Source organism: Cariama cristata, unplaced genomic scaffold, assembly GCF_000690535.1.
Source record: "Cariama cristata isolate BGI_N322 unplaced genomic scaffold, ASM69053v1 scaffold14894, whole genome shotgun sequence".
In the NCBI taxonomy this organism is placed as follows: Eukaryota; Metazoa; Chordata; class Aves; order Cariamiformes; family Cariamidae; genus Cariama; species Cariama cristata.
In genome coordinates, this window is record NW_009612450.1 from 12,954 (window position 1) to 24,752 (window position 11,799).

The 11,799-nt window shown below is 35.2% G+C and overlaps 1 protein-coding gene across 1 annotated transcript in view; it reads left to right on the plus strand.

Moving 5' to 3' along the window:
• The window catches only part of CHIC2 (cysteine-rich hydrophobic domain 2), a gene marked incomplete at its 5' end in the record, with an annotated part of 19,917 nt that extends 8,687 nt beyond the window's left edge, over positions 1-11,230 (plus strand). The window contains 3 exons of the mRNA XM_009698644.1: positions 7,929-7,985; positions 8,152-8,211; positions 11,180-11,230. Coding sequence (XP_009696946.1) covers positions 7,929-7,985; positions 8,152-8,211; positions 11,180-11,230 — 168 coding nt within the window. The remainder of the gene's footprint in view (positions 1-7,928; positions 7,986-8,151; positions 8,212-11,179) is intronic.
• Between the last annotated feature and the right edge of the window lie 569 nt (positions 11,231-11,799).

Sequence of the window (11,799 nt, forward strand, 5' to 3'; positions counted from 1 at the left end):
CTGAACTTAAAGTGGCAAAGCTTGTAGAACACTATAAATATGAAATCATCATGTGTATAGATGTATGATTTTTTTCTTCTATCTCTGAAATCAGATTTTATTTCCTTCAGAGCACCCTGTAAAGGTTTATCAGGTTTTTCTGTGCTTTCCTAAAGGGTAGAGTAGTGAGTTGGTGCTTAATGAGGTATGGGAACAGATAGTTCTGCCATGTCTTTTAATTTGCAAGCCTGCTTGGTGGGGCAGGGCAATGAGATTGGCATGAAGAATACTTACAAATATAAGTAAATTACAAAATATTAGTTTATTTCTTTATAGGTCAAGTGCAAATCCTTTAGTGTTTCAAAAATATGTATTTTAAATTTGTAACTTCATGTATTCTTAATAATAGGTTTTATAGTAGTCTTAAATGCAGCATATATCTTTGGTTTCTACAGTGCATAATCTAAACTCTATTTAAAATTTAATTGCATTTTTAATTATATATTTGTAAGGATGTATCTCTGAACATTCTAATATTAATCAAAATAATACGTGTAGGATTAACATTTCCATGTTATACCACCTTTCACATTGTGATGGCTAAGATATATAGAGGGAGCCATAGATCATGCAGTGGTTTGGTTTTAATATTGCTTTTTGTATTGCTTTTCATGTTCAATTTGACATGTTTCTGAAAAAACAAATGTGAGCTAGTTGATATTTACATACACCTATTTTGAAAGAGCATGCTAAAAATGGTCTAGCTAGTTGTCAGATTTGGGAATCAGGTTAGGAAGGGTCGTTTTTAGGATTCCCTCTTTAGCAACTGGTAGATGACGCCAAATAGGGAACATGTGCAAACACTGTTGAGGAAAGAATTAGAATGTAAAATTATCTGAAATTCATATGGTAAAATTCAAATAAGTAGAAAGCACTTCACTGAACAATAACTTGTTGGACTGTGTTACTGTAAAACAAATATAAAACTAGAATGGGCTGCTGGCAAATGTGAGGTAGTGACACTTCTGTGCCTCTTCTCTTGCTTTTTCTCAAGGTGGTCTTGCTGTGGGATGTATTCACTTTTTCACTTTATTGAACAAACCAAGTTAAAATGCTATTTTCTGTGTAAGTGGAGCACTCTCAGTAACTCAAGCAGTATGTATAAATAGAGTAACTTGTTATTTAACAAAAAAAAAAAGGTAGTTCAAGAAGCATGACTGCTGACAAAACAGTTGGGAGGTTGAGGGGGTCGGCTCTTCTACAAAAGAGAAGACAGAAGGAGTTGGTAAGTCTTTTACCGTACCAAACACAGGTGTAAAGTGGAAAGTGACTAGATACTTTTCGTTTTGTTCCCCATAACTATTTTTGCTGAGTTTTGGAATAAATTGCTGCATTTGGAACAATAATGATGATGGGGATGGAAAATATTTTTTTTAAGTAGCCAGATTTATTTTTTTCTAAATTGATTAGCTAGCTACAGTATCATCCTGCTTGGGATTCTGTAATTTTCTGCTTCAATCCTTGATGGGCAAGGCACTGTAGAGGCTGTCCCTTTCAGAGAGATCATTCTCTTCAGCATGCCCGCTAGCAAAGCGTGGGATTTTGCAGGGCCTTCTAGAGTTATTTCATTAAGTTGTGCTGCCTTTCAGTCTTTCTGGCCATGTAGCTTCTCTTCCATTCTTGGCCCCTGCCCTTAGACAGTCCTAACAGCAGGAGATAAAGGCTTCCTACATACTAATAAATTAAACCTTGGAGTGTTCCTCGGAGTTGGCACTTGATGATTTGTACTCTTAGAGGTCCCTGGCAGGCTCTGGGTCTGTATTGTGTAACATTTCCTATGCGTTATCAGAATGCTCCAGGCACTATGAGTGGTTTGGAGGTTATGAAAACTTAGTGATATAGATGTAAGCTGTTCCCTGCCAGCTGGCTTCAAGTGAATGGGAATGTTTCTGTGCACAGTGTAATTTCCTAACAGAGGTGTAACCTGAGATTCTTTAATTTCTCCACCTGCACTGGTCTTGAACTATGTTCCATAGCATACTACTGGATATTTTGGCAATAAATGATAGACACCGAAATTAACATCTCTGTAACCTTAAAGGGGAAGATGGAGGTGGAATTTTCATCCACGTTCAGTTTATAATTTCCCACAGTGAATGACACCAGATGAGTTATTTGGCAGAGATTCAATCCTATTTTCATCCCTGTTACGGTCAATTCTATTTTACGTGTTCATTTTCTGTGGTCCTTTCTGTGAGAATGTCCTTCAAACACTTTAGATTGTCATGGCCAGATTTGAATAATTTGTTTGGAGGGAACAGAGCTTCATGGTTTTTGTTTCCTTATAATCACAGAGAATCGGAGCTGGAATTTAATCCTAGAATAAAAGAGTTACAAATCTTTATTTACAAATTCAAGTAACAACATTTGTTAAAATCCCAGTGCTTCATGGATCAGTTAAACATCTGTCTGCTTGTGAAATGTGTTTTTCTGCATCTTAATTAGGCCTTCTCAAGGGACTGTGTTAATTTTGACAAGGTCAAGACCATTTCTTCTAGAAGGCTTCTCCATAGTATGAAGTTTCCGCAATGGCTGGCTCTAGTCACTGTCACCTCATTACAGAAAGTAGCTAGCGACACTTATTTGGTGACTTAGCTCTTATAGGACAGCTAAAATATCCAGTGGCTAAAATATCAAGTTAGCATCTTTGGTCTGTTGGATTGTCTATATTTGAGAGGAAATTTATGTAAGACTATTGTATTCAACTTTTAGGAACTTCCCTTGATAATTTGTCTCTGCCACATGTTTCTACTGCAGACCAAAATGACTTTGGAAAATACTCATCCAGTATCTGTCAGTTAATACATTGGTGATAATACTACAAGATATTCTCCATGGTACTCCTGGAAAATGTACACAGGGTGTATGTTTCTGTACACCTTCTCCATTCTCTCTATATTTCATGGCTTTGGTGCTTTCTTAAACAGTCTAGGAGTTTGAGAATCAAGGTAACAAGAGTCTCTGGGGAAGCATCTTTGGCTTAGACACTGAAAACTGTAATAGGCAGTAATGTCAAATAACGCTGCTTTCCTTTTTATATCAGTGGACAATGTGGTGGAAGAGACCTTTCCAGAAAGTACTTGATCTGATTTGATTCATTAAGCTTTAAATTCATCTCGGTGATTTACCAACCCAGGGTTGAGACCCATACAAATTAGGTCAGTTTATGGATCATGTGAAGATACGGGACAATGTTATCAAGGCTGTCTTTTAGAATGGGAAATTTCTGAGGTCAACTTGATGTTGTCAGTTCTGCTCCAGAATTCTGCTGATTATATTTCTCTTTGCCTGATCAGGAGCTTTGATCTGTGCTTTGATCTGTGCTCACTTTCTGCCCAGAATCATCTGTAAGGTAAGACAAGGTGCAGCAATAGTAATCCTGTTGGACAAGGCAGTTATTTCAAGATGCTACAGAGAGCACCATGTTGTGGTTTAACCCTGGCCAGCAAGTAAGCACCACGCAGCTGCTCGCTTGCTTCCCCCCCACCCCAGCAGGGTAGGGGAGAAGAATTAGAAGAGTAAAACTCATGGGTTGAGATAAAGACAGTTTAATAGGACAGAAAAGGAAGACCTTCGTCGTCTTTGCCCTTCACAAATAAAGAATTCCTCAGTAAGATGGGAATCTTACCAATTTACGGTTTCTAAGGGGTTTATTGGTGATACAGTATTCAAGGTGGGGACTTTCTCAGCACAGAAAAGATATATGTAGTTCAGTTATGCCTGTACTGAGTACAGCTTTGGCATTTTCTTGGCACCAATATGAGCATCAGAATTGACTTGGGAGATGTTCTGGCATGTTGAAAGTGAGCGTACAGTTGTGTGACTTGGTTATCTTCTAGCTTGATATTTCATTGTTTGTGCTGATAACTAAATTACTTGGCTATAAATTTTGTAGTCAAGTATATCTTTGGAGAATGAACAGAAATTCCTGCTTCCATCATTTCTCTCTCTGAGTGAGCCAAGATGGTATAGTCCAGACCTCCGATAGGATCCTTCGCCTTTCTTCTGTGGGGTATAATACAAATTCTGGCCATATGAGAATCAACAAAAATTTACTTAAATTGGTCTCTTTGTATTTTGAAATTTGAGCATAAAGTGTATTTTTTCAGGGCAGTATTCAAAATTATTAGTACTTGATTGTGGTAAAGTTTTATATGAAGGAATTTGAAAATCTCCATGTACTATTTATTGGACTAATGTTGTACTACATTTACATATGTTTTGGAGTTTTCAGATGGGAAGTGAAAGATCAAATGCATGTAACAGGAGATTCTTCTGCTGTTCCCAGAAAACTATGAATAAAATCGATAGCAGAGGATTGTGTTGTTACTGTCCATGTTGTTTCCCCACTTAAATAAAGACAAAAGGATGTATTCCAATTAGCACCATTTTAGGAGTCATGTAAGATCCTTTTGTTTAATATTGTACCAGTCATTCACTGATTTACAGCAGGAGCTAAGGGGGCTTCGGCCCATGCAGTAGTAGTTTAGTGTATCGTGCGTGTTCCAGGTCACGCACTGCAAGAGTGGGCTCTGCGGCTGCACAGCCTCCCAGTCCAGATCATAACTGCATCTGGAATCATAAGCTAACTTCACTAGACACTGCAAAGACGTAACAGTATTTGTATTCAGTACACTATTTGTATTCAATACAGCCTTCTTTCTGCGTGAGAAGTTCGTACTTAGTCTTCCTATTTTTATTTCATCCATGTTTAAGGGCAAAACTTTATTTTCCTTAGTTGAGAGCAATAAGCATTGGTGGAAGTGTATTCTGAGTTGGGCTTTTTTGGTAGTCTGATTTTTCAGAAGACACTGTCAAACATGAATATCTTTAAAGAATCGGTTATTTTGCAGGAATTTTTCATTAAACATTGCATCTAGATAGTTGATTGAAGAGGTCTGTTTCACAAAATCTAGTGGATAACATTAAAGACTATCTACTTTTTCACAGAGAATGTTACAAAGCATAGTTTCTTATCATTGGTATGCTAAAAAGTGTATTGAATTGCAGTTTTAGCTCTGCTCAAATATTGGATTGGGTTTTTAAAGAAAAAATTTTAAAAGCTGGATGGTATTAAATCTTCCTAATAAGCAAGTCTCTCTTCCACTTAATTTGTGCTTTTGTTGTGGCTAACAAATAATTTTCTGTATGGGTTTTTCTGTACACCATTGATAGAATATATAAGCTTGTCATCCTAGTGTGCTGGAAATGCTACACTCAAATCAAGTGTTCCTTTCTGGTTTTGTATATCCTCACCTGCTCCTCACTGTAAATCATTGAGATGTCAAGAGCAGTGATTAATTAAGCTGCACGTGCAAGTGCTTTTTTTCACCTGTCAAGTAGGAAGAAAACTTACTATAGTGAATTGTGTGATGCTGTTTAATTCATTTCTTTTTATTCTGAGCTCTGAGGTTTGCAGAAATATTTTACAGTCTAATTTTCATTAACATTCCTGTATTGATAATATGCCGTGATTTGGGAGCTATGACTATCCCAAATTATACTCCAAGCAGGATTGTATTTAAGGCTCTGGGAACATAAATAATCGTGGTCTTGAGGCTGCATGTGTTTTTATCTCACGTTAGTCAAATTACTTTAAACTGGCTTCTTATTTAAACAAACCAATTAATAGTACATAACTACCTATCAATTTCTTATTTGTGTGTACGTATTGTAATATATATGTAATTTTATTGGAATTTGAAAAGCTTGGATGTTTTTCACACTCTTTGGGGCAAACAATGAAATTAAATTGTATAGTGATCTTAATCTGTTATTAAAAGGTCCTGGAAAGGAAGATTACAAGGTAGATTCAGGTTTTGAATCGGTTTTGCCATTGGTTTAGCAGCGGGTGGGCAGGCAGATGCCTGCTCAGAGTAGAACCTATTGCCATTTTTCACCATTGATAGAGTAGCCTTTCAGAGTCAATGAGCTCTGTCAATGTGAGCTTGTCAAGGCTACAACTTCATAGACCTGAGAGGCGGTTTGAGAGGTCAGCCCTTTTCAGGTTTGCTGTGATGCAAATGAACTTTAATGCTTAAACAACTATTGGAATTTTTATGTCTGCTCCTTGTTCTTTTTTCTTCACAAAGTCATTGACGAGACATTCAGTGCTTTTTAAATTGGAAGTTGCATTGTGCTAAAGACCTAGTACAGATTTACGGAGGGCTGAAAGCAGTTAGATCATGTTCTTTTCATGGTGCGATTAGAATCAAATCGATTTCCCTACAGCCTTCAGCATTCAGATGGCAATTTTAACAAAGCTTGGGGGCTAGACAAGGGACAAAACGACTGAACTGAATGTTAATTACACTCTGCAGCCTTATTTTCTTTTGATTTGGAGCTGACTGGCAACTAAATTAACAAAAGTGTGACCATAACTGCTGCCCTATTTTCATTTAAAAGGAGAGCAGACTCTAAAAGGCTATCTTTACAAAGAAACAAGTGAGGTCTGCTGATTATTGTTAAAGGGCACTGTCTTTAAAAACATAATAATAACAATAACCCCCAAAATACTCAGTTCCCAACTGATGCGATAAATTAGTCACTGGCACATCCACATCCTACTAATTCCTTGACTTGTGCTTTTTAAAATAAAACATAATAAAAAAATCAGTGTAATGATTACTCATAGATGGCAATGATCTAATTTTTAATCATGTGACCACAGTAGATGCCTAGATGTGTTTCCCCACAACTGCTTCGATATTAAACTAGAGGGAAACTGATGTTTGAGCACGAAGATGTTAATATTTGGTGGGAAATGAATGATTGGTTGTCTAATTTTTATTTTCCTCAGACAATCTTTTTTTCTCATCACAGCATTTTGATTTGTTAAGGTTCATTTACAGTACTTGTATTTTGTAGTAATAGCAGCAAGATGCTTTCTCATCCCTTCCCCTCACCCCTCTCTGCCTTGTAAGGAAGCTGCAGCTGCACTAAGTTGTATTTGATCCTTGTCATTGCTCCGTCCTTTTGCACCTGCAGCTCTGTTGGTCTCATCTTAACACCTGGCACCATGAATTATCCTCTTTTTATTCATAATCAGTAGCAAATCCCATTTAGAGCTAAGCAGTATATATTCTGGCAGTCAAATGACCATAAATGTCAGTATGTATTTCTCAAATGTAAATATAACTGAATAATTATATTCAAAATGCTATGAAACTTTACAGCACAGAATGTCCTTTAATACTAGCATGCATAATCTTAAAAAGCTGTGCAGAACAGCTTTCAGGATTCTCTGTCTGAAGTCAAGCGTGGACAACGGAGGCAGTAAAACTTTGCTTTAGGATCCTAAGGTTTCCTCTTTATACATATTTGCTCTTTATACAAATTTGCTCTTTATACAAATCACAGATTTAGTAATGCTTATTCGTGCAATTTACTGTAACTTTCTGCATTTGGTTTTCAGTCTCTAAAATCTGAGTATAAAAGTAACAAAAATTTCTCTTTTGTTTAGAGTATTGCGTATTTGTACTTGACCTACAGCATTGCAAAATAGTTTGCAACATTTGTCAGTTTAGATACCGACCTTGTTAGAAGTAGTATATTTAGACCACTGATACTGGGGGACCAATGTTCCTGCTTTTGTATTTAGACCACTTCAGAATTTCTGTGGGTTTAAAGTTATAACGGCTGCAAGAACCAGAAAGGATATATATGAACAGTCCTTGTTCCAAATTGGTTGAAGATAGTTATTTGGGTGTCATAAAAAGCTGATTCTGTTGTAGTTACTATTTAATACCAGAGAAGTTTTGATAGTACTACAGACCACCCTGTACTCAGTCACTGTCCTGTACCTCTCTCCTTTTCACACAAAAGCAGCTGCAAAACAAAGTTTTTCTAAAACCAGTCAAGAGTAAAATTCTTTCTCATTTGTCTTCCAGACACGAAGATCGATTGAGAAGTTATTAGAATGGGAAAACAATAGGTTATACCACAAGGTGAGTGCCGCAGGGAGCAGCTTCGTACTGTTGGAGTTTGAATTGCACAGTATGGAAACAGATGCTTTTGTTGAACGAAAAATATGAAAGGTGGACAAATGGGCTAGTCTGTGTGCTGCAATAAAATACAGCTCATTTTTCTTCTTTTTCTTTCCTCCTTGTCTAGCTGTGCTTGCATTGGAGACTAAGCAAAAGGAAATGTGAAACGAATAACATGATGGAATATGTAAGTTAAAGGGCTGTTTTGTGAGTTTCTCTATTAAATGATCATTTATTTTGCTTCTGATCTTATTCTTTTCATGATTATTAATCAGTAAAGGTGTCAGGAGCTTAATCGCCTGAGTGCAAGGATTTTCTACGGTTCACAGATGCATGGTTTCATGTGCAGGACTGATTTATAAAGTTATGAATGACTTGAAAACAAGGCTTCACTGTGTTCTGAAAAATAATAAATTAATTGCCAAGATAAAATAGCTTGAACATGTGCTGATGGAGTGTGAAATTTTAGATGCTGTATAAAGAATAAGCACAACTTTGGTTACGCAGCAAGTCAGATATGGCTGTTTTATATAATGCTAATCAAGTCTAAAAGTATGGAAGAAGACCTTTCAACTAAGCTGTTGGAGCTTAAGAAACCTCTGGCCTTTTTAGATTTTAACTGCCTCTTACCTCAACTGTCTTGAAAGTATCTTTATCTCCAATTGGTGTCACTGAAATATTTTGAAGTCAATGTCTGGAGTTTCAGCTTTCTTCAGTCTTTGGCTGAGACTCCATAAGCCCTTCTTGGAAATATACAGTGAGAAGTTATATGTGGTTTAAAACGAATGATGTCCAGTGTGGGATTTCAGTTTGTTTAGCTTGCAACCTTCTTGCTCTTTTTTGGTGCCGTTTTTATGTTAGTTTTCAAAATATCTCAGAGGTACATAAAGTAGGATGAAATTAAACTACTAAAATGTAAGAAACATTAGAATTTGCATAATTTGTTTAATGCTGTAGGAAATATGCACTGGGAAGGGTCAACTTTTGAAAAATAAAGATTAGCCTTTGAGAAATATCTACTGTATTAGTTCTAAGTTATCTGTGATCTTTCATTAAATGGTACTTTGTTCTTTGAAACAACAAAGCTATCATGCATATAGAAAATTTTAAAGTGATTAAGTAGTTGGAAAATTATATTGAAAGAATATTTTTCTTTCAGTCTTCCCCTTTTTCCTGTTTCTGTATTAGATCTTACTTCTAGCCTGCAACATAAGATCTTTAAAATGCTTTTTTTACGGAATGGCTCTATTCTGTTCACTGAATAAGTAGACTTTTTGTAACATATATTCTACAAAATTTATTGGTTTAGTTGTATGAGATGTGACTGAAAATGGAATAAAGCAAATTTCAGAAAGTAGATTTGAGCTTTACCTAAATGAAGGGATTTTTATTTCACTGAAGATTTTGTTTTTCTACAGGAAAATGTTGTCACATTCAATGTTTTGCAGATTCAATTGAAAAAAAACCACATATAATGCTAGTTTGTAAATACTTTGGCCCGGCAACATTTACAGATGAACATTCATCTGTAATGTTAATTTAAAATCAGTTGACCTGTTTAATAATATGTAAGCATGGGCGTATAGTTTTATAGGATAAAGACTGAAGATTTTATTTTCAATTTGTGAAACAGCTAATATATCTGGATACAGTTAATGAGAAAATTTTTACAAAACTTTTCTGTACCATTTTCTCATTTTCAGTGAACTGATTTGCTAGTCTCTTAAAAACTGCCCGTAATATTGGGTTCATGATTTAATTTTAAACAATAAACACTTTAATTTTTTTTTAAAACAGATGATTTAAATTCGACTTTTGGACCCAAAACTTGGTGCTTTGCCAACTTGAGGTTCAAAATCCGCTGTTGTAGATGCTAAATTAAGTAAATAAATAATTAAATTAAATAAAGACAAGATGGTCTTACACCTTTGGCATAAACACAGTGTTCCAGCTTTACTTCTTGCTCCCTTTTTGAAACCTTGCCTTAGTATCAGAAGCCCTGGCATCTCTGAAGCATCCTGTGGTTGACTCATATCAATGATCAATGGATTTTGAGCAGTTTGCATCACTTCTGAAAATAGGTCACTTCTGAATATCTCTAAAAATAAACTTACACACCTGATTTTGGTATTCATTATTTCAAAAGTGTTTGCCTTAGAAATAAAATCTGAGGCTTCCTTTTCTGACGTTCAGTATGCTATCATACTGAGATAAAGTGTTTACTCTTTAAGCAACCAAGTTGTGTTCTCCTTTACAATCAGAAACATTTAGAAATTATTCTTTAACTTCTTAGAAAGGCAAGCTCCCCTTACAAGTAAATAAAATCCTTAGTTATGTTACTAGATGCATTTATTTGTTTATGAATACAATCATGCTGCTTTATTCTGACTGTCTTTCTGAAGAAAGAAAATGTGCAAGTAAACATTTTCTTTAAACTTTCTATTTAAAGTAGGAAAAATACTTGGATTCTATTCTGCAGCGTACCCTACCATGTGTACATAGCTCTGAAACACATAGTTTAAATTTGAATGGGGACCATAAGAATGATCATACAAAAGCATTCGTCAAGTTTCTTGTTAACTACTTGACGATTTGTTAGATATGGGAACTTTGCAAAGGTTGATACACCTTTCTATACAAGTTTTGAACTAAAAACATGGTTTAGAATCCTATATTAAGTGGAAACATTTTTGAAGTAAAGGGAGTTGCATGTGTAATGGAAAATTAACTTTGCATACATTGTGCCTTCTGTTTTGTTTTTTTTTAAATGAATGCGTATGTCTTTCATAATTTTTTCTTAATAAACTAAATGCATTATGTTAAAGAATAATTATGCAGTAGCTTATTTCAGTTTGTTTAGATGTGTTAGGTATTGGTAGGAAAACTTCTCCAATTCAACTTGATTCTTGAAGAGTTTTTGTTTTCTACCCCAAAACAATTATATCAAACATAACTTTTCTGATGGTCTCCTACCTAAGAAAAGCACTGTGGTCTTTGATAGTCATCACAACTTGATGAACTTTAAAAAAAAAAAAACAAACAAAAAAAACACCAAACAAAAAACAAACCAAAAATGCATGGGAGTTATCATTGTGATAGATAATAGGATTGCTGCTGTCTTCTGTTTAATATATATTTGTTTTCTTTTTGTACAGGTCATCCTTATAGAATTTTTACCAAAGACACCGATTTTTCGACCAGATTAGCATTTGGTTTATTTATAGAGACTTATTCAAGTATGTTGTCTTTCCAATGGTGCCTTGCTTGGTGCTCTCCTAGTGGTGACATAGCATTGGTTCTACAGAATCTTGTGGTGTTTTCATTCTTTTTTATTTTTTTTTGTTTTGTTGTTTGTTTGTTTTTTTTTAAATAAGAGCATGTTCTAAGTGCATTTGGTCAAACTCTGCAAAGTAATTTCACGCAAATGTTAACTACTACTTAAGTTATTGTTACTTTTACTGCTCCTGTTTATTAATGTATCTTGATTTTTCAGTCTTTTATATGTGTGCGCGCGCGTGTGTACATATATATATTACTATAAATACACAGCTGAAAATGGTATACAAATGAGCAGGTATTTTTTTATTCCAAAGTGACACAACTGATTTACTGTACATCGTATAAGTCCTTTTAATCATTCATTTACATGCTGAAGTACCTTCTAAGATCTTCCTAAACTTGTCAGTAACTAGTCAATTGTAAATATTCTGTTTTTTTCTTTTTTGGGGGGCGTTTCTTTTTTTTGGGGGGGATATTGGCTACCCTCTTCCAACAA